We start from the raw sequence: 25,597 nt of genomic DNA, 5'->3' as shown, positions 1-25,597 counted from the left end.
CTTCTTTCCCGGATGGCACGGGCTCGACCGCATTGGCGCTGAGAAGGGCGGAGAGTTCCTCTGCAAGTACCTGCTTGTGTTGGAAGCTGTAAGACTGAGCTCCCAGTGGACAATTTGGAGGTTTTGAGGCCAAATTGAGGGTGTATCCGTGCCAGACTATTTGAAGAACCCACTGATGGGAGGTTATGAGAGGCCACCTTTGGTGAAAAACTTTCAACCTCCCTCCGACCGGCAGATCGCCCGGCACTGACACTTGGATGTCGGCTATGCTCTGCTGGAGCCAGTCAAAAGCTCGTCCCTTGCTTTTGCTGGGGAGCCAAGGGGCCTTGCTGAGTCGCAAGCTGCTGACGAGAGCGAGCACGCTGGGGCTTAGCCTGGGCCACAGGCTATCAAGAAGGAGGATTGTACCTACGCTTGCCAGAAGAGTAGGGAACAGTCTTCCTTCCCCCATAAAAACATCTACCTGTGGAGGTAGATGCTGAGGGCTGCCGGCGGGAGAACTTGTCGAAAGCGGTATCCCGCTGGTGGACCTGCTCTACCACCTGTTCGACCTTCTCTCCAAAAATATTATCCGCACGGCAAGGCGAGTCCGCAATCCGCTGCTGGATCCTATTCTCCAGGTCGGAGGCACGCAGCCATGAGAGTCTGCGCATCACCACACCTTGAGCAGCGGCCCTGGACGCAACATCAAAGGTGTCATACACCCCTCTGGCCAGGAATTTTCTGCACGCCTTCAGCTGCCTGACCTCCTCCTGAAATGGCTTGGCTTGCTCAGGAGGGAGCTTGTCCGCCAAGCCCGCCAACTGCCGCACATTGTTCCGCATGTGTATGCTCGTGTAGAGCTGGTAAGACTGAATTTTGGCCACGAGCATAGAGGAATGGTAGGCCTTCCTCCCAAAGGAGTCTAAGGTTCTAGAGTCTTTGCCCGGGGGCGCCGAAGCATGCTCCCTAGAACTCTTAGCCTTCTTTAGGGCCAAATCCACAACTCCAGAGTCGTGAGGCAACTGAGTGCGCATCAGCTCTGGGTCCCCATGGATCCGGTACTGGGACTCGATCTTCTTGGGAATGTGGGGATTAGTTAAAGGCTTGGTCCAGTTCGCCAGCAATGTCTTTTTTAGGACATGATGCATGAGTACTGTGGACACTTCCTTAGGTGGAGAAGGATAGTCCAGGAGCTCAAACATTTCAGCCCTGGGCTCGTCCTCCACGACCACCGGGAAGGGGATGGCCGTAGACATCTCCCGGACAAAGGCCGCAAAAGACAGACTCTCGGGAGGAGAAAGCTGCCTTTCAGGGGAGGGAGTGGGATCAGAAGGAAGGCCATCAGACTCCTCGTCAGAGAAATATCTGATGTCCTCCTCCTCCTCCCACGAGGCCTCACCATCGGTATCAGACACAAGTTCACGGACCTGTGTCTAAAGCCGTGCCCGGCTCGACTCCGTGGAACCACGGCCACGGTGGGAGCATCGAGAGGTAGACTCCCTCGCCCGCACCGGCGAAGCTCCCTCCGCCGACGTCGTCGGGGAGCCTTCCTGGGAGGCGCAAGCACCCCTGGTACCGGAGGGGAAGGGCGCAACAGCTCTCCCAGGATCTCTGGGAGAACGGCCCGGAGACTCTCGTGCAGAGCGGCTGTGGAGAAAGACATGGAAGCCGATGCAGGTGTCGATGTCAGAGTCTGTTCCGGGCGTGGAGGCTGTTCTGGGCTGTCCAAAGTGGAGCGCATCGACACCTCCTGAACAGAGGGTGAGCTGTCCTCCCAGTGCCGATGCCTACTGGGTGCCGACTCCCTCGGCGACCCAGAGCTCTCGGTACCAACACGGGAAGGAGACCGGTGTCGATGCTTCTTTGACTTTTTCAAACAAAGCATGTCACCGGAGCTTCCCGGTACCGACGAGGAGGACGTAGAATCCAGCCGTCGCTTCCTCGGGCCGAGGCCGAAGAAGGTCGGTCTCGGGGGGGCTGTACCGCAGGAGCCCTCAGGGTAGGGGGAGACCCACCCAAAGGCTCACCGCCACCAGCAGGGGAATGGACAGCCCTCACCTGCACTCCAGTCGAAGCACCACCGTCCGACGACATCAGCACTACTGGAGGTCCCGGTACCACCGACGCCAACGCAGCCTTCCGATGTCTCAGCCCCGACGACGCAGAGGGTCGATGCCTCGATGCAGTCGCGGCCGAGGGCGGAGGTCTTGACGCTGTCGACGTCGACACACTCGATACTCCCGGTGCCGATGCCGACGAAGAGCCCGAGAACAAAACGTTCCACTGGGCCAATCTCGCTACCTGAGTCCTTTTCTGTAAAAGGGCGCAAAGACTACAGGCCTGCGGGCGGTGCCCAGCCCCCAGACACTGAAGACACGACGCGTGCCCGTCAGTGAGCGAGATTACCCGGGCACACTGGGTGCACTTCTTGAAGCCGCTGGGAGACTTCGATGACTCGGGCGGAAAAATCACGCCGGCGAAATCAAAATTCGTAATTGCGACAAGGCACCTAACAGAGGGGGAGAAAAAATTCGACCCAAGGCCTCAAAAGGGCCTACCCCGAAGACGAAAGAAAACTTAACGGGGCAAAAACTGGAAATACAGGAAGGGGAAAAAGACCAAAAGGCCTTCTTCCGAAATCCTTTTTGGTTTTTTTTGGGTTTTTTTTTTTTTGGTAGCAAAAAGTCAAAAAGACGCGCGAGGGTCAACTTAAGGGGCGCAAACGGCGTAAACACGACCGAACCAAGCGCGGACAAAAGAAGACTGACGAACACGAGCCGGTTCAGGCGGGAAGACGGCCGCGCATGTGCGGTGCGCATGGGCGCGCGAGGACTAGCAAAGGGCTTTGCTAGTGAAGTTTCCGATTGGAGGGGCTGCCGTGGACGTCACCCATCAGAAAGAACAAGCAGCTTGCTTGTCCTTGGAGAAATATAAGACGACCTACATTTCACCTATTTAAGTACGCAAATGTGGAATGCATTACCAACAGCAGTGAAAACGATACATGACCATCTACAATTCAGGTGAACTTTGAAAACTTATCTGTTTTGTAAGGCCTACCCTGCTGTTTCTGATTAGCAACTTCAACTCTGCACTGATTTAAATGGCAATGTTATTTCTTATATCTTTGTCATCTATTGTTCTCATTTACCCCTACCTTCCCTTACCCTGATTCTATTTGTATTTTGTTTTTTTTTATTTTATTTTTATCATATTTACAATATGTTTCAAGTATGAACTCTTGAAATAGAAAAGAAGACTATTAGTCGTAATAATATAAAGGAAAATTTGTTACAACATACATAATTGAATCAAAATTATCACATGATCTTATGCTCATCTTTAGTCCACAAAATAAGGGACAAATCAAACTATTTATCAGGAAAACAATATTACTAGTAAGTAAGAAAAGGTGGCAGAGAAGGGTTATTAGTGCCTTTTAAAATTCTAAGGCGTCGAACTTGTTATAGGTCCTGGTGGTAACACAGGTAGGCCAGCTAACTTGGAATCCAGAAAAGAACTCAATTGCTTAGAATCAAAAAATATATATTTAACTGAATTTAATTTTATGACACATTTGCAAGGAAAATTTAACCAAAGTAATTAGGCAAAGCAATTAGACAATAAGGCAATAACAAATTGCTATTTGTTATTGAGAGGGAGTGAAACCACAGCTGCAAAGACTTACTCTCTGTTGGTCATCTCAGCCCTCTGACTAGATACAGTCACAGTAGTGCCTTATATACAGTGGATTGAGCATCAATCCCCCTCCCAACTTGCAAATTCAGTTAAATTATGTGTTACATCAGCTAATTTCTGTGTCACTTCATTGTTTACATAGAATGAAACACACTATCTGAATGTTTATAGAACACCGAACAATGTTTATGAAACTCAGCATCTAATAATAAGTGCAAGTTTCATTTACAGAGAATTATAGACACCACAGGAATTTCCCCAGCACACAGGTCTTATCAGAGTACTATCTAACCCTCAACACTCTTCTTTCTCAAACTGTATATTCATTTTTGTGTCCTTGCGAATGGTAGGACTAGTGGTACCGACTCTGCCAGGGGAGGGGGAAGAGTGCTCCTTGCTGGGTCAGCATGACCTTACAGCTCTCAGAAAATTAAGTTCTGGGGCATTGTGAGTCTTTTTAGCCATGCAGTTCATAGGTCATAAATGGCCTGTCTGTGGTCAGAGAAGTGCACATCAATTCAATACCTAAATCTTCACTACCCTAGCTGCAAAGGACTAAAACATAAATCAACATTTGCATCCATTTTCTCCTACATAAGCTCGCAGCTATGGAACGCACTACCAAACATCATGAAAACAATGCACAATCTAATAAACTTCCGGAAAGCGCTAAAAACCAGCCTGTTCAAAAAGGCATACCACAATGATCCAACCTAAGCACCTGAACCTTGCAACACAACGAAACTCATACCAGAACTGGACAAAACTATCTCTCCTTGACTACTTAATTTACTCTGTCATTCATGCAATACTACTTTGTATTTCTCTTACCGGAATTGGCAATCACCATAACGGTACTATGTAAGCCACATTGAGCCTGCAAATAGGTGGGAAAATGTGGGATACAAATGCAACAAATAAATAAATATTCTCCGGAGAAAGTGACATCATCGCTGGAAGATGGACGCTTGAGAATTTAGCTCCGTTGGAGCGGCTAATAAATTGACTGCGTATCTGATCTCCAGTGCCCTAGCTCCTCGGATCTGACGCTGCATACAATTGGTGCGATGTCGGCCTGAAAGAGACTAGAAAATATAAATTTTCAACAGCCCTTCGGGATCGCGCACCAGGTTCCAGCTGGATGCCAGCAAAGCTCTGCGCCAACACGGCGGCCGCGGACGGGGTCAGATGCAGAGGATCCAGTTGAGTTCACAGAAAGCGATGGAGAGCTAACTAAACAGGATGTGGCCAGATGGTTTAAAGCATTGAAAGCGGAGATGTCCGAGGTGAGAATAACGATCCAAGCAGCGATGGAGCATATACGTAAAGAGATGTATGAGGTTGGGCACCACGTGGAGCAGGCCAAGGAAAAAATCAAGTCTTGAAGGAGAAATACAGGCGGTTCACAAGGAGCTCAACAATGGCCAACAGGAGCGAGATTCCCTAAAATTAGCGACTAAGGATCTAGAAAACCGATCTAGGCAGAGTAATCTACGCTTCATGGACATTCCAGAAGGAGAACAAAATAAGAACTGTGAGCATATTATTCGGGAGATATGTACCAGGCTCTTGTCGACAACTGCAGGGGAACAACAGACAGAATCCTCACCTGCTATTAAGTTTGATCAGGTCCGTAGGAGCCTGGGGCCCCAAAGGGATTCGCTCCCCAGGGATGTTGTAGTATGCTTCCATGACTATGTTGTTAAGGAAGATGTCTGGAGACGGGCACAATCCAAGGGGGAAATTCCATGGGAAAACTGTAAAATCAGTGTTTCAAGACCTGGCCAGAGCAACGCTCCAAAGGCGGAAGGAGTTTAGAGATCTTACCAAATACTTGCAACAGTTCAGTTACCGCTATCGCTGGCTATACCCAAAAAGATTACAGATCACAGTGGATGGTCAGTCAAGACGGGCTCACAGTGTGGCGGAGGCTTGGAAGGCCCTTATAGAACTTGGCTGTAAGGATCTCCCAACTGGTGTGCCTGCGGGGGCTTCATCACCGCGGGAGCAATTGGTGAAGAAACTGACCTGGCAAAAAACACGCTCTGGCCATGGCTCTAAGGTGCAGGCCCGGAGCTCTGGTACTGTGGTGCCTGAAGGGACAACTTGAGCATCTTGGACTATTCAGGGTCTTCAGCTCATCTACTAAAGGAATTGTGAAGGCTGGATGTGAGTGAGAGGGGGAATACTGTTTGAGTTTAAGCGTTATGGGAGAGTGCTTGGGCAGAATTGGTATTGTGGAGTGAATGGGGCATGACGAGGTGAAATGGGGAGGGAATGATATGATGAATGGAGAAAAGTGCATGTAATAAGGAAGACAGGGAGGTAATTGCATGGAGGGTCCGCTCTGACTTCCTCACCATCTGCTGATCAGCCGGGGGGAGAGGGAAGAGAGGGATGGCGGGGAGGTTGGGACAAAAACGGTTGAAAGTTGGGTCATGGAATGTTAATGGGTTAAATTCACCTGGTAAACATTGTTTAATTCATCGGGAGTTACAGTGTCTTCACTGGGACGTTGTTCTGTTGCAAGAAACGCATATACGGAAGCAAGATACACATTTGCTTAAATCACAGAGCCTATAGCGAGTACATAGTGCACTCAAATTCAAGGGGGCGAAAGGTGGGTGGGCTGGTCATATATATTCGTAAAGGGGTTCCTTTTGTCAAAGAGGCTGTATATAGGAATGAACAAGGCAGATGTATGGCAGTGGAGCCTTCTTTCGGGGCAGGCAGTCACTTTTGTAAATCTTTATGCTCCCAATTCGGGTCAAGGGGAGTTCTTTGGAACCATACGTGAGGCCCTACTCTAGTTTAAACAGGAAGGGGTCATATTAGGGGGAGATTTTAATCTTTCCTTTACAACTCTAGATCATTCCAGGGCAGGCAGTAGTTAATGTTTAGCACATTGTAAACAGCTGAAGCTACTAACAACTGGCTTGGACCTGGTCGATGTCTGGCGTCTGCAACATCCAGGCCAAAAGGTCTTATTCCTTTTATTCACATGCACAATCCACATATACTAAGATAGATATTCTGTGGTGTAGTCGATAGTTATGGAGTCAGGTTTCAGATTCTAGGATAGATGCTATTTCTATTTCCGATCATGCACCTGTGGAAATGGTATTAGGAGGCTTGAAGATAGAGAGACGCCAATTGTTTTGGAGACTGAATGAGAGTATTTTAAGTGACAAAAAGGTGTGCAATGAGCTTAGAGAAGTAATCCGAGATTATCTTGCAACCAATGACAGGGGAGATCTCTGAAGGTATCCTTTGGGATGCTTTCAAGGCAGTAATCCGGGGGCACCTAATTAAGTGAGGGGCCCGCAAGAAATGTTAACATGAGAGAAAAGAATTGGAACTGAGGTCGCGTCTGGTTTATTTAGAACGTCGGCAGCAGGACGGAGGCTCAGATTCGGTTCTTCTACAATTGATACAATGTCGTATAGCACTTAATAAGCTTCAAGTGGAAAGGGTAGAATATATGAGGAGCCTAGTTCAACAAAAATTCTTTGAATTTGGTAATAAATCAGGTAGAATGCTTGCACATCATCTATGCCACAAACAACATTTAAATATAATTACAAAAATTAAAGACCCCAGGATAGCGATATTCAGACACAGTTCACTCAGTTTTATCAATCATTATATAGTAGAGGGGAAGGGACAGATGTCACTCACATTCAAGAATTTTTACAAGAGCTTGAGTTGCCTACATTGACTGGGGAAGAATGTGCACAGTTAGAGGCCCCTTTTCGTTTGGATGAATTGGTCTCAGTCATTAGGGGCCTTAAGGGGGGGGGGCAAAGCCCCTGGCCTAGATGGCTTTTTGGCAAAATTTTACAAAATATTCGTGAGGGAGGTTGGACCTCTTTTGGAATGGGTAGGGAATGCCTGTTTTAATGGTCAACCACTCTCCGCAAGTATGCATGAAGCAGGGATTTCAGTGCTTTTGAAGCCAGGACAGGATCCGGCGCTTTGTGGCTCATATCACCCTATTTCACTGTTAAATCTAGATGTTAAAATCTTGACTAAAGTTTTAGCGGATAGACTGGGGTGGGTACTACCCCAGTTGATACACACTAATCAATCAGGCTTTGTAGCACACAGGCAAGTGGCAGATAACATTCAACGCACACTACATATATTGTGGGAGGCTCGACAAAAGGGGACCCCAATAGCATTTTTAAATACTGACACCGAGAAGGCGTTCGATAGGGTTGAGTGGCCATATTTATGGCAGGTGTTGCAAAGGATGGGGCTGGGCTTGGGAATCTTGGGCTGGTTGGGTTGTTTTTATCAGGCTCCGGTGGCGCGACTAAAGATCAATGATAGCTATTCCTCACTCTTTTCTATTGAGAGGTGCTTGACAAGGATGCCCACTGTCTCCTTTACTTTTTGCACTTTTCATTGAGCTTTTGGCAAAGAGAATCCGGTCACTAGGGGATATCAAGGGAGTTAGTGGGGGATAGAGAATATAAATTGGCGCTTTTTGCTGATGATATTTCGTTTTATGTGGGGACTCCAGGTCTTACTTTACCAGTAATTCTTCGGGAACAAAATAATTTTAGTATCATATCAGGATTTCAGATAAATTATGATACATCAGACATATCCCTCACGCAGCAGGAGCGGGATTCTTTGGCTCGGGAGTTCCCTTTTCGGCATACTAGGGGTAGTTTTAAATACCTAGGCATTCGGATATCCCAGGAAGTTTCCCAACTGTATGATTTAAATTACACCCCCTTATTCCGACAACTTCGCAAGAATTTGGTAGATTGGAGGGGTAAGTGGTTATCGTGGTGGGGCCGGATTGCATCTATAGGGATGAATGTCTTACCCAGGTTATTATTTTTGTTCCAGACCCTACCAATTCTAGTTCCTAGAGTAGAATTAATGCAATTTCAGTGAGACCTCTCAAGAGATCTCTGGGGTGGACGGGCATCGCGGTTGAACAAAAAAATTATGTGGCGGTCAGTTGAATTAGGGGGACGAGGAGTGCCTAATCTACTTTGGTACTATTGAGCAACTCAGCTGAAATTTGTTTCAGCTTGGAGTTATGAAATCCTACCGGTTGCGGCAGTTATGGAGCAGACTTACGTGCAAGATTATACTGTAGGGGCAGTTTTGTGGGCCTCTCTCTCCTCCAAGGCCTATAGCAGGCTTTCTGACAATCCATTTGTTCAACATCTACTAACACTGTGGAGTTCTCTTAAATCTAAATTAAGGAGGCCTCAGAGGTTCTCCTAGTATGCTCATATTAGTTCAGAACCAGGGTTCCCAACGGGATTTGGGCACCCCATGTTTCTCCGATGAGCAGATCAGGGATTGGTCCATTTCCGGGACCTCTTAGAAGTGGGTGAGATGCCATCTTTTACTGAACTCAAGGATAAATACACTATACCTGATACTGATATCTTTTATTACCTGCAGATTAAACACTATATTGCACAGCAGGGGTGGTTGAGGGATGATCCAGATGACTTTGAACATTTTGAAAACATCTGGTGGTCACTGGGGAAAATGAGAGGCACTATCTCTATAAATTTATTAGAGGTACAGATTTTACATGACCCAGTGGGAGAAAGATCTTAATGTCACGTTTTCCAAAAGCAGGAACTAGGATCGTGAGCCCTTGGGCCACTGCTGTGGAGCAGCAGTGGCAGGCAAATCCACCCCTAAAACAGAACTCTGACAGGGACGGCTAGACTTCACCTGCACCTGGCCACCCTTCCCCAGGAGTTGAGCCCCTGGGTGCAGGTGGCTGGCAGGACTTGCCGGACAGGGCCGGAACTGGAAACCAGCAGGATACACACAGGGACTAGAATACACAGGGAGGCTAGGCAGAATACTAGACTAGGACTCTCACACAGACAAGGGACAGAACTGAAAGCTGCAAGCAGCCACTGAAACAGGGAACAACCACAGATAGACAAGAGACAGAACTGAAAGCTGCAAGCAGCCACTGAAACAGGGAACAAACACTGATAGACAGGAGACAGAACTGAAAGCTGCCAGGCAGCCACTGAACAAGAAACACAGACAACCTAAGAACTACACACCGAACAACAAACAAGAAACAAGACTGGGAAACAAGCAATACAGAACAAGAAGCTACACAAAGACTAAACTAGAATCTGGCAAGAATTACAAACTATAAAACTGGACTAGGCAGAAGTGCACCAGCACCCCAACATACCAGGGACCTTAGACGATGCAAAGGCAAAGCAGAGAGTTTCCAAATGCCTAATAAGCCCAGCAGCAGCTGAGATTCAGCTGCAGCAATCACAAGGCAGCTACGGGTGCTGTGCAGGCTCAAACAAGCCAAGCAAGTCTGGCAGGCCGGAAGATCCGGACTGGGCTGAAGTCTGGAACGGAAAACAGCACACAGACAATCCAATGCAGCCACCAGGTCTGGCCACCAGAGGGCAAGAGGAACACAAACCAAAACACAGGCAGAAAGCATACCGAAGCATAGAGAAGCTTAACACACACAGGTGCAGTACAGTGGAGTAATCAGAGCCATGCTGGAAGCAGCCAGCACACAGAGACAGAGACAGAACTAACTCAGAAAGAACAGACAGAAGCCAGCTCAGAAGCTGACCACCGGAAATAAGGTGAGCCTGAGAGGGGTCACGACCACAATCGTGACACTTAAGGCTGAATTTACTATGAATGAGTGGAAAGCTATTTTTTTGGAAGTTAAGAAAGCTTCAATATGTGTGCTTTTGAAAGAGAATGCTTATAAGGTCCTGATGAGATGGTATTATACACCTAAACTACATGTGATGTTTCCCACGGTTTCCAGCAACTGTTGGCGTTGCAACACTGAGGTTGGAACATTCTTACATATCTGGTGGTCCTGGGATCAGATAAAATCCTTTTGGGAAAAGATTGTTTTTCAAATTGCTGATCATACAGGTGCCCCCTTTCCATTAGATCCGAGATGGTGTTTACTGGGGCTGGGTAATAGGCGTGGTAAGAGGTGGCAACGCCGCTTTAAAAGAATGTGTCTTACAGCGGCCAAAGTGTCGTTGCAGGCCATTAGAAAAAAAATTAGAAGGTCCTACAGAAACTGACTGGATTTTGAAACTATCTTTGGTTGGAGAACTGGAACAATTAACGGACAAGATACTGGGTCGATATGATCCTGCTTCCAATCTATGGACACATTTTGCCATTCTAACCCAACATTCTTAAGAGTTTTTGCAGGGGAGGGGTTAGGGAGAGGGAGAGGGATAATGTAGGGTATGTTGTAGGGAAAATTTAAGGTGATTGGCAGTTTGGGATAACTCAATGCTATGAATCTAGATACACATTGTCGGTTGGATGTTTATTCTAGTGAAATCTTTTGCTTGTTATTTCATAGTCTAGTGCTTAAAATACTTAGGTGTCATTTACTAAGGTGTGCTAACAGATTTAGCACAAGCTAACGATTAGCATGCTCTAAATGATAAGACACCCATAGCAATATAATGGGTATCATTTAGCACACGCCAAATCCATTAGCGTAGCCTAGGAAAAGGACCCCTTAGTTTTAAAGCTTTTTGTGAGACATACTTGCTTGTGGTTTTTTTGACCTTCCACCCTAGCAGGAGGGAATAATGCTAGTAGTTTTCCACAGCATGGCAGATTCCTTGTTTCTGCTGGTGTAGTTAAGATACTGATGCTCTGGGAGTAAGTGACGTCACTGTGCCTGATGGCGGCTTGACCTAATTGCTCCCGTACCCTCTCGGCATAAAAAGCGGAATTTGCCCCTTTTCTTACCGTATCTTCTCCCAACTTTCTGACCTTTAGCAGTTTAAACACCTGGGAGGTAGGATGAGTAAGTCCGCTACACCCTCCCGTAAAGCACCGGAGCGGCAAGCCCTAAAGACCCGGAGTAAGGGCTGTCGGCGCCACGTGTCTCCATTACCAAGTCTGATTTCAGACTCCGAGTCTGATTTTTCAAAGGCAGAAGCAGGCTTGTCTGAGGAGGCGAGTGCATGCCCGAGAGGTATCATGAAATATCTGCGTGCCTTGCGCAATGATATTAAAGCGTCAAAGACTGAAATACTGGAAAAATGGACGCTCTCAGGTCAGACTTAAAAGAGCTGGGTGGCAGAGTCGAGGATTTGTAGTGCCGCGTGGAGGAACAAGCGGTGCAGTGCTCCGAAGCAGTGTCTTAGTTGAAGAAGGCTCTGGATCAATACAACGAGATCTTATTTAAGGTTGATGATTTGGAGAACCGGAGCCGAAGATGTAATTTACGTTTTCGAAGGGTACCAGAGTGTGGTGACTCTGAGGATGTTTTAACTGTGACGCGGGTCATCTGCTCCAAGCTGTTAGGCTCTGAGATGCCTGAGGGTCAAATTGAAATTGATCGGGCTCATACAGCACTGGGTCAACAAGTAGCAAATAGACCGCGTGATATCATAGCTAAATTTGTTTCTTCGGAGCTGAGAGAAAGATTGATTGTGAAGTCAAGGCAGCTATCTTATGTTGAATACAACTAAGCCAAAGTGCAAAGTTTTTCAGGACCTATCAGCAATGGTCCAAAGGCGTTTGAGGAGGCCTGCTTTGGACATACTCTCCCAGAGGAAAATAACCTATCGTTGGGCATTCCCATTCGCACTGACTTTTACCATTGGGGGTAAAATGCGCCGAGTTCATCACCTTATGGAGGCCTGGAAAATTCTACATGAGGCAGGTTTGGTTACAGCTTTAGCTCCTCCAACTTCTGCTGTTATAACTGCAAAGGAGCGCTTGCAAAAATGGAAGCGCGTGGCTCCCGAGTCAAGGGCAACTTCTAAGGGAGACTGACTTTGAAGTATGACTCTGTAGTGCTGATTTGACTTTACTATGCTCAGGACTTGTGTGGAGTGGTAGGTGGTTTGCAGGGGCAGAAACTGTTGTGGGTTGCTTGTTCTAATTGGGTTGAGAGGGATGTGTTTGTATGTGAGGGGTGTCATAATAAAAATGAGGAAACCAAAGTAAAAAGAGAGGGGGGTAGGATGTTTGCTGAGGTGTGGTGCGGGGGGGGGGGGGGGGGGGTTGGGGTGCTGGTTTGGGTAGGGAGATGTTCGCTTTCTCTTCTTACTTTCCCATGTTGGTCATGTTAGGGACCATTGATTGGTGTGTAGTGGGTTGGGGGGTGGAGAAGGGGGGGAGGGTTGTTGGATAGGGATGTTACCTGGCAGGAGTCGGTGGGAGGGAGGGAAGGTTTGGTTGAGGTTAGAGGGTGGAGGGGAACGGTTGGGGGGGGTGAGTGGGTGATGTGGGGGAAGTGGATGCTGTCGGGCTGGACTGTGGGGAGGGAGGGGGGTCTTCTTTTTCTTTTGTGTGTGGAATCCCTTACGTCCTCCATCCATTGGTCTGATGCAGTTTCCAGTTTCTTAGTGATTTAAAGTTCTTGACATATAATGTCAAGGGCTTGAATTCTCCTCAAAAGCGCCAAAAGCTTTTCAAAGAAATTCTGTTTCACAAACCTCAGGTTGTGTTTCTCCAAGAGACTCACCTGAGGACGGATCATGAGAGGTTCCTGGCCCATAAGCAGTATCCGCATGTTTTCTTTGCATCAGATGTTAATGCGTCTAAAAAAAGAGGAGTAGCTATCATGTTCCACTCTTCCCTTCAGGTTCAGGTGTTGAAGACCAGGTGAGACCCTATGGGGAGATTTTTGATGCTTCACGTCCTGCTGAATAATTTGGCTTTTTCTTTGGTTGCTGTCTATGCCCCTAATGCTAATCAGGGTGCATTCTTCAACAGGCTTGGCAGGCTTGTGCAAGCTGATCCTTATGGTAAATTGGTTCTGGGGGGTGATTTTAATGCCCTGCTTGACCCAGCCATGGATAAGTCAGGTAGGGTCTCGGCGAGTGATGTTAAAAATGCGGAGGCTTTGGTACAATTTGCGCGGACTCTGGGGGTGGGGGATGTGTGGAGGCAGCATCATCATCGAGATCGGGATTACTCTTATTATTCTCATTCTCATGATTCTTATTCCCACATAGATCATTTGCTCCTCGATATATCCCTGCTTCAGGGTAGTAGTTGGTCTGATATTGGCTCCATCACTATTTCGGATCATGCTCCAACTTGGGCACAGCTTACCTCTGGAGGGGAGGTTGAGAAAGATACCAGATGGACCTTAAATGTCTGTTTGCTGAACGATGATAAAATTTTACCGCAGTTTAGGTCGTTATTGAGGGAATACCTTGACAACAATTTGAATTCGGGTCCCCCCTTGGGGATAGTTTGGGACACTTAAGGCAGTTTTGAGGGGATTTTTTCTAAAGCATGCTAGTACGCAGGCTCGGATCAGGCGAAAGGAGGTAACTGTCTGTTGGAATTGTCTAGATTGGAAGATCTTCATAAGGTAACGCACTCGACCTCTACCTTGCGTCAGATACAAGCTATACGGCTAAATGCACTCGATCTGCAGCCCCTCCTTACCTCTCTACCCTCATCTCCCCTTACGTCCCTACCCGTAACCTCCGCTCTCAAGACAAATCCCTCCTTTCAGTACCCTTCTCCACCACCGCCAACTCTAGGCTTCGCCCTTTCTGCCTCGCCTCACCCCATGCTTGGAACAAACTCCCTGAACCCATACGCCGGGCCCCCTCCCTACCCATCTTCAAATCATTGCTCAAAGCCCACCTCTTCAATGTCGCCTTCGGCACCTAATCACTTCATCTCTTCTCAGGAAATCTCATCTACCCCAACTTGACATTTCGTCTTTTAGATTGTAAGCTCTTCTGAACAGGGACCGTCCTTATTCGTTAATTTGTACAGCGCTGCGTAACCCTTGTAGCGCTCTAGAAATGTTAAGTAGTAGTGGTTAGATAATATTTACACGGAGCAGCTTCAGTTCGTTCAGCAACAGCAACTGCATTACTTGTATCATAATAAACCTAGCCGGTTGTTGGCTCTTACGTTGCGGCAGAAAAGACTTGATCGCACTATTCTGAAGATTAGAGATAGTAATTCGGTAGTTTTAACACAGTCTAACCTGATTTGTCAGAGTTTCCAGTCTTTCTACCAGTCTTTGTATAAGGTGGATGCTTCGATTCAGCAAGATGCCATTGGAAATTTCCTAGCTTCTCTTCAGCTTCCTGCCCTGTCTGAGGAGCAACGGGAAATGTTAGATGGGAACATACGGGTAGACGAAGTTCTTAAATTTATTAAGGATCTCCCACCTGGGAAATCACCAGGTTTAGATGGACTCCCAAATGATTTTTACAGGACATTTCGGGGGGGGGGGCGGGAAACTTGCTCCTCTTTTGGTTGATATTCTCAATGGGGTTCGGGAGGGTCAAGCTTTGCCGTCCTCTATGATGGAGGCTTGGATTGCCGTGATTCCAAAGCCAGGTAAAGATAAGTTGAAGTGTGCTTCCTACCGTCTGATTTCTATCTTAAATGCAGATGTTAAAATTCTTGCTTAGGTGTTGGCGAATAGAATGGCTAGGGTATTACCTGCTCTAATTCATCCAGATCAAGTTGGATTTATTCCTCAAAGACAAGCAAAAGATAATGTCCGTAGGATGGTTAATTTGACGCATGTGGCCGCAAAGTCAAAAGCTTCCCTTTGCCTCCTGGGGTTGGACACTGAAAAGGCGTTTGATCGCGTGCATTGGCCTTTTAGGTTAAATGTTATGGATCGGATGGGGTTTGGCCTGGGTTTCTGGGACTGGACTCAAGCACTTTATAATTCCCCCAGGGCTTGTGTGCGTATAAATGGAGGAAATTCTTCTTTGTTTTCTTTATCTAGGGGGACGCGTCAAGGGTGCCCGCTATCTCCCATGTTATTTGCTTTGGTCATGGGACCTCTGGCGGTTGCGATTCGTTCTAATCCTAATATTATGGGTCTAGTGGTAGGGGATCAGGAATATAAGTTGGCGTTATTTGCCAATGATATCTTGCTTTCCCTATCCAAACCCTTAATTTTGTTGCCCAATTTAATAAAGTTAATAGGGGAATATTCCTCTGTTTCCGGCTTTAAGCTCAACATGTCTAAATCGGAGGCTATGGCTATTTGTATCTCTACTCCCATTTTAAATTCCTTAAAAGAAACCTTTCTTTTTCGTTGGGTATCCCGGGGTCTCAAGTATTTGGGGGTCTCTTTAACTGAAAAATTTTCAGACTTGTTTGGGGCACTATCCCCCTCTCTTGAAGGAAATTAGTAAGGACTTAGAGAAATGGGGGTCTATTGATCTTTCATGGTTTGGTCGGATTGCTACCTTAAAGATGAATGTATTGCCCCGGTTGATGTACCTTTTTCAGGTTCTTCCACTCCACTTGTCGCGCAAATTTCTCTCTGGTATTCATGATTGTTTTCTTCGCTTTATTTGGTCTAATAAGAGGGCGAGACTAGCTAGAACAGTGTTGTACAGGGATCAGAAGCACGGGGGTTTGGGGGTACCTAATGTGTTCTGGTATTATAAGGCGGCGCAGGCTCGTTCTGCTATTGAGTGGTTTCATGCGAGTCCTCAGAAGAGGTGGATCGGGATGGAGCAGAAATCAGTAGGTTCATGCCCTTTGCATTCCCTAATGTGGCTTCCTAAGCGTTTTCGCTTGTTGGGGAGGGAGGTGTGCCCGTCGGTCCAGACCACATTGTATTATTGGGATGCTATGTTTGCCAAGCCTGATTTGATTCTTTCTAAATTGACTCCAGTGATTTATAATCCTCTTTTCCCGCCTGGTCTTCATGCAGGGACATTTAGAGCCTGGTTTAGGGCTGGTCTTGAGACGTGGGGCCAATTTTTTGATGATGGGGTATTTATACCTTTCAATTCCTTGGTAGATTCTTATGCTATCTCGCCTCATGATATGTTTGCTTATACACAGTTGAGGCATTTTTTGTCTTCGGCTGACATAAGGTCTAAAGTGTGTCGAGAGGATTCATTTTTGGAGGACTTGTGTGAGGACTCCAAAGTTACAAAGGGTCTTATTACTTGCCTATATTCATATCAGCGTAGGCAGGCAAGGGGCTTGGTGGCCTATAGAGCTAGCTGGAATAGGGAATTGGGTCTTAACATAACTGAGGAGGAGTGGAATTTGATGGAACAAGAGTTATCTAGGATTTCTATTTTTGTTCCCTTCAAGGAAAATGCTGTTGAAGTATTCCATAGGTGGTATTTGACACTGGTTCATTTGAACCATATGTTCGAGTCAGTCTCCCCACTGTGTTGGAGGAATTGTGGTCAGAGGGGGACAATGGGCCATATTTGGTGGACATGTGGTAAAGTTAGGGCATTTTGGAAGGCTGTCCAGTTCCGTCTTCAAAGGTGGATTGGTTGGCCTATTAAATGGGCACCGGAAATTTTTCTTTTTCCTAAGAAACCACCGGGTTTGACCACATCACAGTCTCTGTTGGTGAGATATGCAATGCTGGCGGCCAGGGTTATGTTGGCTGCTCAGTGGAAATCTCCTCAGATTCCTTCCTTGATAAAATGGGTTTATAACTTAAAATCTTATTAAAATCATAGAAGTTTTATGTGTCTCTTGTGGTTTGAGGTTGGGCGCTTTCTTGGCTCTGTTTGTGTTGATTCAAAAACTGTTTTAATGGTTGTGCACTGTTTCTCTTTGTGTATTGTGCCGTCCCATTGAATAAAGACTTCTTAAAATTAAAAAAAAAAAAAAGATACTGCTGCTCTGAAGAGAGAATGCTATGTTGCGAGTAGTTTTATGCTGTCAAGCTGATTTTAATTTTTATTAGTGTGTTGAAGCAAAAATTAAGTGCTTTTTCACATTTCATTTTTATTAGTGTGTTGAAGCAAAAATTAAGTGCTTTTTCACATTTTTTGATTTATAGGTTGTTTTGGATAGAATTGGCTATTAGGGGAGGGTTTGTTTTAATTCCCCTCTAGGTATGTGTCCTAATTGGTGCTACTTACTTTTCTTTTACACCTATGTGTGTTATACGAGTCACTCTGCCTGCACTGATACACTTATGCTTACACTCTGCACCTGTTTGTGATTATGAAAATGTATACTGACTGTTTGCATCACTCTCACATTGTTATGATAAATTTTTTTTGTTACATTTGTACCCCGCGCTTTCCCACTCATGGCAGGCTCAATGCGGCTTACATGGGGCAATGGAGAGTTAAGTGACTTGCCCAGAGTCACAAGGAGCTGCTTGTGCCTGAAGTGGGAATTGAACTCAGTTCCTCAGTTCCCCAGGACCAAAGTCCACCACCCTAACCACTAGGCCACTCCTCCAATTATGCATCATTTATATACCTATGTAACCTTCGATGCTTGCTAGTTGTTTTATCTATGTAACGATTTTGACTGCATGATTTATTACTTTGTATTGTATGTTTTAGTTTTTGACTTTTATTTTTATGTTTTATTATTATGACTGTTCCTATTATTTATTTGTATGATTTTAATTAATTTAAATGGTTGTATTGCAGCTTTACCCCTGACGCAGCCTTTGGGCGAAACCTGGCCACGTCAGGTGCTTGTTCTAATAAACCATACATTTCTTCAAACTGCTGGTCTGCTCCGTGTTTTGCTGCTCTGATATCTGTGGACCACAACAGTGTAGGTAGAAACAAAATCTCTCTTCCGAGATCATGATGCTTCCACTTTTTAACCACACTTGCATAAGCTCTTTTTTCTCTAAGAGAGAGAGAGAGAGAAAAAAAAAAGAGAGAGAAGCAATGGTTCCCCCCCTTTTTTTTTTTTTGCTGCAACTCATAACTGGCAATGCCATATAAATATTAATACAGCATCACATGGAAATTTAGCTCACCTGCTTGGCGTACTGGGAATTCAACCTGGTCTGACACAATAATCTGAAGTAACGTGGGCGAAAAGTTGATGATCTTGTATGACTAAAGAAAACAAAACACAATAATGGGTAACGTCATAAGCAAGAGTAATCGTAATTAAGTTGCTGTTTCCAGACCATTTGCGTGACCTACAAAGTTTTTAAATAAATAGTAGGTGATTATATTATGATCGTATAGAAATAAGAAGCTTATTCAATTTCATTCTGGCATTCAAAGCACTAAAGGGATTGTTAGGTCAGGATATTTAGAAGGAACACTTAGTTCATACATTCCTATGAGGTCTTTAAGATATGCAACAAGCAGCTCTTTATGATACCAAAATAGCCTGCCTTAGGAGATATTGGCCCACAGTATGGATCACTCTTTCAGTGACAAACCCAGTGTATTTTAATTCTCTAGCAAAGGACATGTCACATACAGGACAACTACCTATGCAAAGTGGGGAAAAGTTAGTTATTTTAACAATACAGTGAAACCTCGGTTTTCGTCGATAATCCGACCGAAAACAACCAGCGAAATCCGAATCCGACGAAAACCGAGGCAATTAACGAGGACGCCCAAAATCGGGAGAAGGACGTCCATCTTCCAATACAAATTGGGAGATGGACGTCCTTCTTTTTCGATGAAATCCGAGGCAACCAACAAAAACTGAGACAAATTTCTAGAGGAAAAAATCAACGAAATCCGAAACCAATGAAAACCGACGTCAATGAAAACCAAGGTTTTACTGTACTATCTAGAATAATGTGGTTGAAGTTTGACATCTGTTTAAATTTGAACTGAGCCGGTGGTGACTGGATAACATCACTGGCAGCCGCTTCAGTAGCGAGACCAGGGCCGTGCCAACACAGTAAGCGGGGTAAGCACCGCAGGGGGGCACCGACCTCTGGAGGGTTCCGCCGTGGTGCTTACCCTCACCACTTACCTCAGCTCCGTGCCGCCCTGGGGGCTTTAAATCTTTTACCACGGACGGATGCAGCAGCTGAGCAGCATCAGTGAAAGCGCTGCCGACGTCTCCAGCCTTCCCTTCGTGCTCGTTCGTTCCCTCAGTGCCCCGCCTTCTTCTGACGTCATTTCCTTGCGAGGGCGGGACACTGAGGGAACGAACGAGCGCGAAGGGAAGGCTGCAGACGTCAGCAGCGCTTTCACTGACGCAGTGCTGCTCAGCTGCTGTGACCGTCCGAGGTAAAAGATTTAAATCCCCCATGGCGGCGCTGAGGTAAGGGAAGGGCAGAGAGGGACATGGATGGGAGGGCAGGGCCCAGGGAGAGAGGAGAAATTGCTGGAAATGGAGGGGAGGGGAGAGAGGAGAATTGCTGGATATGGATGGAGGAGGGAAGGGCAGAGAGGGACAAGGATGGACAAGGGTGGGAGGACAGGGCCCAGGGAGAGGAGAAATTGCTGGAAATGGAGGGGAGGGGAGAGAGGAGAATTGCTGGATATGGATGGAGGTGGGAAGGGAAGAGAGGGACAAGGATGGACATGGATGGGAGGGCAGGGCCGAGGGAGAGAGGAGAAATTGCTGGACATGGAGGGGAGGGGAGAGAGGAGAATTGCTGGATATGGATTGAGGAGGGAAGGGCAGAGAGGGACAAGGATGGACTTGGATGGGAGGGCAGGGCCCAGGGAGAGAGGAGAAATTGCTGGACATGGAGGGGAGAGAGGAGAATTGTTGGACATGGATAGAGGGGAGGGAAGGGAAGACAGAGGAAGGAGATGCACATGGATGGAGGGGAAGGGAGAGAGAAGAAATGCTAGGCATGGATGGAGGGGAGGGAAGAGAGAGGAAGGAGATGAGATGAGGAAAAAGGAAGAGAGGAGAAAAACTGAACATGGATGGAGAAAATAGGCAGAAGCTGGATCCACTGGACAGTCAAGTCTGCGGAGGACCCAGCTTTTACTTATGGATATAGAGCAAGAAATGAAGAAGAAAGGAGGAAAGTAAAGAAATAAATGGAAAGGAAGCCGTGGAAACGGAATTAAGAGGACAGATAGCAGCAGAATCAGATACTGGGCCAGCATGATCAGAAAAAGAAAGTCACCAGACAACAAAGGTAGAAAAAAATCATTTTATTTTCATTTTAGTGTTTGGAATATGTCCACTTTGAGAATTTACATCTGCTATCTTCTTTTGCAATGTATAGCAATTTGTTTCTAAGAATATTGCTGACAATTCCTGTCAGTGTGGCAAGTGGTGAGCATCATTTTCACGGTTAAAAATCATAAAACATTATTTGCGATCAAGTATTTCGCAAGAAAGGCTTGTAAGCCTTGCCATGATTGCTATTGAGAATGATATATGTGCCCAGTTAGATATCAAAGATTTAATTACTAATTTCGTGAACATGAAAACACGAAAAGCTAAGTAGTTGTAAACCCTCTATTTGTTGAGCAATCCCACAAAGTTGCACTCCATCTTTCAGCTCCTATTTCCTTTGCATCTTGTGCCACACAGGGGGTGGGGGGGTGCGCCAACTGATAGTCTGCAGGGGGGCACCAGAGACCCTAGGCATGGCCCTGAGCGAGACCACCGCGTCGCTGAGTGTGGTCTTGGAAAAAGATCATTTTAAACCTTATCTTAAACCTCAAGTATTCTTAATCTTACATAATGTTTCTAATGCCTAATCTAGCTGTGTCTATACTGCTTCTAATTCCTTGGCTCTTTGGCTACCAGACCGTCTTTTTAGAAGACAATAGCAACATCCCATTAATTACACCTTACAAGCAACAATAGTTAAAACAATGCTCTAAAGACAAAAAATGTAAATTATCAATCTAACCACAATGACTACCTTCATACACACTTTACTTATCACACTCATGCATAAGAATCTTCTCAACACAGACTTAAATATCCACATCCTAAATGTCATCTAATTAAAATACAATGTCGCAGTCCGCAACAAGCCCATTCATTCATTCCAATACCTATAGGTTATGTAAATTCTAGATCAATTATGAATAAGTCTGATCTCATAAGGAGATGGATCGAGGATGAATAATTTGCTCTAGTCACGATTACCGAAACTTGGTTACGTTCAAATAACAATACTATCATTAAAGTCATAAGATTCTCAATCTCTGTAGACTCAAAAAGAGAGGTGGCGGTTTATCAATAATATACAAATCCTTCTTTAACATAGAGTTACTCTATAGTAACACCTCCTCATTGGAAATGAGTTCTAAGACTAAATATACAATAAAAAAAAAGACTAAAATAAACTACTATGGAAATCTAATATCAACTGATCCTTTCAATACCAACATATTTTCAATATAGTCAACACCAGGCTATTACTACCTCCAAAGAATCTGCTCCATCTGCTATCCAATTAGCTACATATTTTGAGCAAAAAATCATAAAAATTAGAGATAACGTTATAATATTTAAAAGATAACCTATGATATTCTTGACCAAATGGACACATGACCAAACGGACACATAACCTCATTGGCATCAAAACTCATAGATATTGGTCATCATTCTCTCCCCCTTCATTCTCTGTGGTGAAACCTTTTCTACTGACATATTAATCTTCAAACTGTGTACTGGATTCCTGCCTTAGTTTTCTATTAAAAGCTGCACCTGACCTGTTTACAGAATCCCTAAGATCACATCTCTCTTTCGCTATCCTTAGGTCATTTCCCCGCAGAAAAAGGGTGTATAATATTAGCCCCCATCCCTAATAATCCCCTGGCAAAAATAAACAATGTAACAAATTACAGGCCATTGACCTCTATCCTTTTACTAGTAAAAGTGATTGAGGGCATAGTATCTCATCAATTTATGGGTTATCTGTTCTCCTTTTCCCTTCGGAGAAGGACACACACAGAATGTGGAGGTGAAATCAATCCCTACGAGAGTCAGTCAAGCGGGAAGGAGTAGGGCAAGCTGGCTCTTTCCAAACAAGAGAGACGTATAAATGATTCCAGGTCTTTATTGAGAAATACCAAACAACTCGACACAGTTGCTGTGTTTCGACGCCAAAGCACATGCCTCAGGAGTATTATTTAATAGGATGATGTTTTCTTGTTTCTGGTTATTCAATGCAAGAAACAAAGCTAATGCTAAAGATCTAAAGTCACACGATATATTTCTGGGGTCCGCCAAAGTGGTCTGAGTGAAGTATAAAAAGCACTTTTTCCCCCCTTCTTCACACAACATAGCTTCAGACCCAATTTCAGTAAGGAAACATTCCTAACCACATTAATTGCTAACTTCAGGAAAGAAATTAGCCTAGGCAGGAAAATCATCCTTATGCAATCTATGTCAAGCACATTCGATGTGGTAGACCACAATTTGCTACCTGCACTAATGGACAACTAAGGTATAGGAGGGTCTGTACTAAATTGGTTCCAAGGATTTTTAAAATCTAGAGCCTATCAAGTCAAATCTCCTAATTCCATCTACTCCCCCCCCCCCCCATGGACTCCAGACTGCAGAGTCCTACAAGGATCCCCCATTTCACCCATCTTATTCAATATTGATGTCCCCCTTAGGAAAGGTACTGGATACCCATGGTTATAATAATTTTATTTATGCAGCTGACATATCCATCTACAGCCCTTCCAAAGAAAATACTTGAGAGAGATGTCCATACATTTGAGATATATGTATTCATTACTGGTATGTTGAAAAACAAATTGGTTATGCCTTGAGATTGCTGCATCTGAGCCTCAGCTGCTGATGGGCTTATTAGCCACCTGGAAACTTTCTGCTTGGCCTTTGCAATGCCAAAGGTCCAGGTTGGTGTTTGTGCTTAGTGCACTTCTGCCTTGTCTTGTTTAGCCTTGTTTCTTAGTTAGGGTCCTTAGTCTGTATTCCTTGCCTGTTTGAGACCCTGTAGCTTGTACCCTGTTCTAGCCAAGCTTGTGTTTGTGTCCTGCCTGTTTGGGACCCTGTATCCTGTACCCTGTCTAGTCAAGTTTGTCTTGATCCACTCCGTCCAGTAAGTCCTGCCGGCTGCCTGCACCTAGGGGCTCAACCCCTAGGGAACGGCGGTCAAGCGCAAGTGAAGTATTGTTCCAGTCAAGCTAGTTCCTGTATCCTGCTTGAGAATCCTGTATCCTGTCCAGTCCTAGTTGGTGGGTTTTTTTGCCTGCTGCTGCCGCCCCCGTCAGCAGCCCAAGGGCTCACAATTCCAGACTCCTCCATGAGAACCTGACAGTAATGAAGCGCATGGGGTTGGGAGATAATTTTGGGGCTTGGTTGGCTGCTCTGTATACAGCTCCTAAGGCATGTCTCAATATCAATGGGGGGTATATGCCGTTTTTCCCAATTGGCAGAGGGACTAGGCAGGGCTGCCCACTGTCGCCCCTTCTTTTTGCACTTTACATAGAGCTGTTGGCGGTAATGATACGTCAGCATCCAGACTTTCGGGGTATTAGGGTAGGGGGGATGGAGCATCATATTGCTTTGTTTGCAGGTGATATTATTATTATTTATTGCATTTGTATCCCACATTTTCCCACCTCTTTGCAGGCTCAATGTGGCTTACAATACATCATGAATAGTGGAAATAAGAAGAGAAAAGACATTTGGTATTACAGAAGGATTTTGGGTTACATGACAATGAAAGAAACATGATTGTAATATAACAGAAAACCATTATAAGACAGTTCAGGATACATGTGGGGAATTCACATGTATATGCTACTTTACGTGATGGATCCTGAGCGGACATCACCTGCGGTGTTGGAGATCTTTAGGAAATTTGAAGAATATGCTGGCCTAAGGATCAATATGGATAAAAGTGAGTTATTGGGGATTTCTTTGAATCAGGGGGGGGAAAAAGTAGATTGAGCGCATTGTTTGCGTTTAGGTGGGCCAAGCATCATATTAGGTATCTGGGGATTGGGATTCAGATTCCCAGGGACTTGGGTGGGGTGTATAGTCTCAATTATGGGAAGATAATAGATAAGGTCCGGGGAGGACTGTCCCGGTGGAAGGGATTGTGGCTCTCGTGGTGGGGGCGTATGGCAGTGGTGAAGATGAATGTTTTGCCTAGACTGCTATTTTTGTTTCAGGCGCTGCCAGTGATGGTACTGAAAAGGACACTTAAGCTGTTGCAGGGTTTTGTGTCACAGTTTATATAGGGGGGGCAGGCATCCTCGTTTGGCTAGACGAGTGTTATGGAGCGCTCCTGAGAAGAGGGGTAGAGCGGTACCCAATATTGAATGGTATTATGTGGCAGCTCAATTGAGGATGATCCTAAGCCTGCTAATCAGGTGGAGCAAGCATATAGCCCGCACAGGCCGATGAGCTCTTACTTATGGACTAGTGAGGGAGTGGGAATGATCTTAGCTGGGATATAGAATCCATATGTGAAGCATTTGGTGGAATTGTGGGGGGAAGTGTGGAGAAAATGGGGGCAGTTTGGTAGGGTATAGACATTGGCATCTTTGAGATGGGAGCCTAAATTTGGGGCAGGGAAAGAAAATGCCTGTTTTGTGAGGTGGGAGCAAGCAGGCATTGTGAATTTTCGGGATGTGCTGCGGGGGGGAGGGTGAAGAGTTTTGATACGCTGTACTCCATGTATAGTTTGCCGGTGGGGGGGGGGGGGACAGCTTTACCTATATGCAGATTCAACATTTTGAGGGAATAATGGGATGGAAGGGGGATGACCCTCAGGAGATGGAAAGTTTGGAAAATCTGTGGCTTTTGTTGAGGAAAGTGCCCAGACCTATATCAGTGATGTATAAATTTTTTAGAGTGTGAGATCCCAGATCATTTAGTTTTCAGGGGGCTTGGGAGGAAGATTTAAATTGCCGCTTTTCCGATCAGGAGTGGGAACTTATTTGTTCAGAAAGCTTCAATCTGTGTTTTGGTACAAGAAAACGCATATAAAGTTTTATCCAGTTGGTATTACACACCTGAGAGATTGAAGCAGATGTATCCTGGTACATCAGATCTATGCTGGAGATGTAATTCACAATTGGGTTCATTTCTACACATATGGTGGGCATACGCCAGGGTGGTGCATTTTTGGCACGCAGTTATGAAAGCGCTAGTAAAGTTGATTGGATTGTCTTTGGTGTGTAGTCCTTTGGGGTGCCTCGGGCTTATATAATGGGAGGGACTCTTGGGAGGAGAGGAAATGGTTGCGCTTGGGATTGGCAGCAGCTAAGTGCCTCATAGCGCA

General features: G+C 45.5%; 1 protein-coding gene across 1 annotated transcript in view; it reads right to left on the bottom strand.

The window, feature by feature from the left end:
* The window catches only part of IPO8 (importin 8), an 882,901-nt gene that overhangs the window by 790,010 nt on the left and 67,294 nt on the right, over window positions 1–25,597 (bottom strand). The window contains 1 exon segment of the mRNA XM_030214557.1: window positions 18,416–18,497. Coding sequence (XP_030070417.1) covers window positions 18,416–18,497 — 82 coding nt within the window.

Source organism: Microcaecilia unicolor, chromosome 9, assembly GCF_901765095.1.
Source record: "Microcaecilia unicolor chromosome 9, aMicUni1.1, whole genome shotgun sequence".
Lineage (NCBI taxonomy): Eukaryota > Metazoa > Chordata > Amphibia > Gymnophiona > Siphonopidae > Microcaecilia > Microcaecilia unicolor.
Note: the sequence above shows the minus strand (reverse complement) of the source record. Positions and strands in the feature narration are given on the sequence as shown.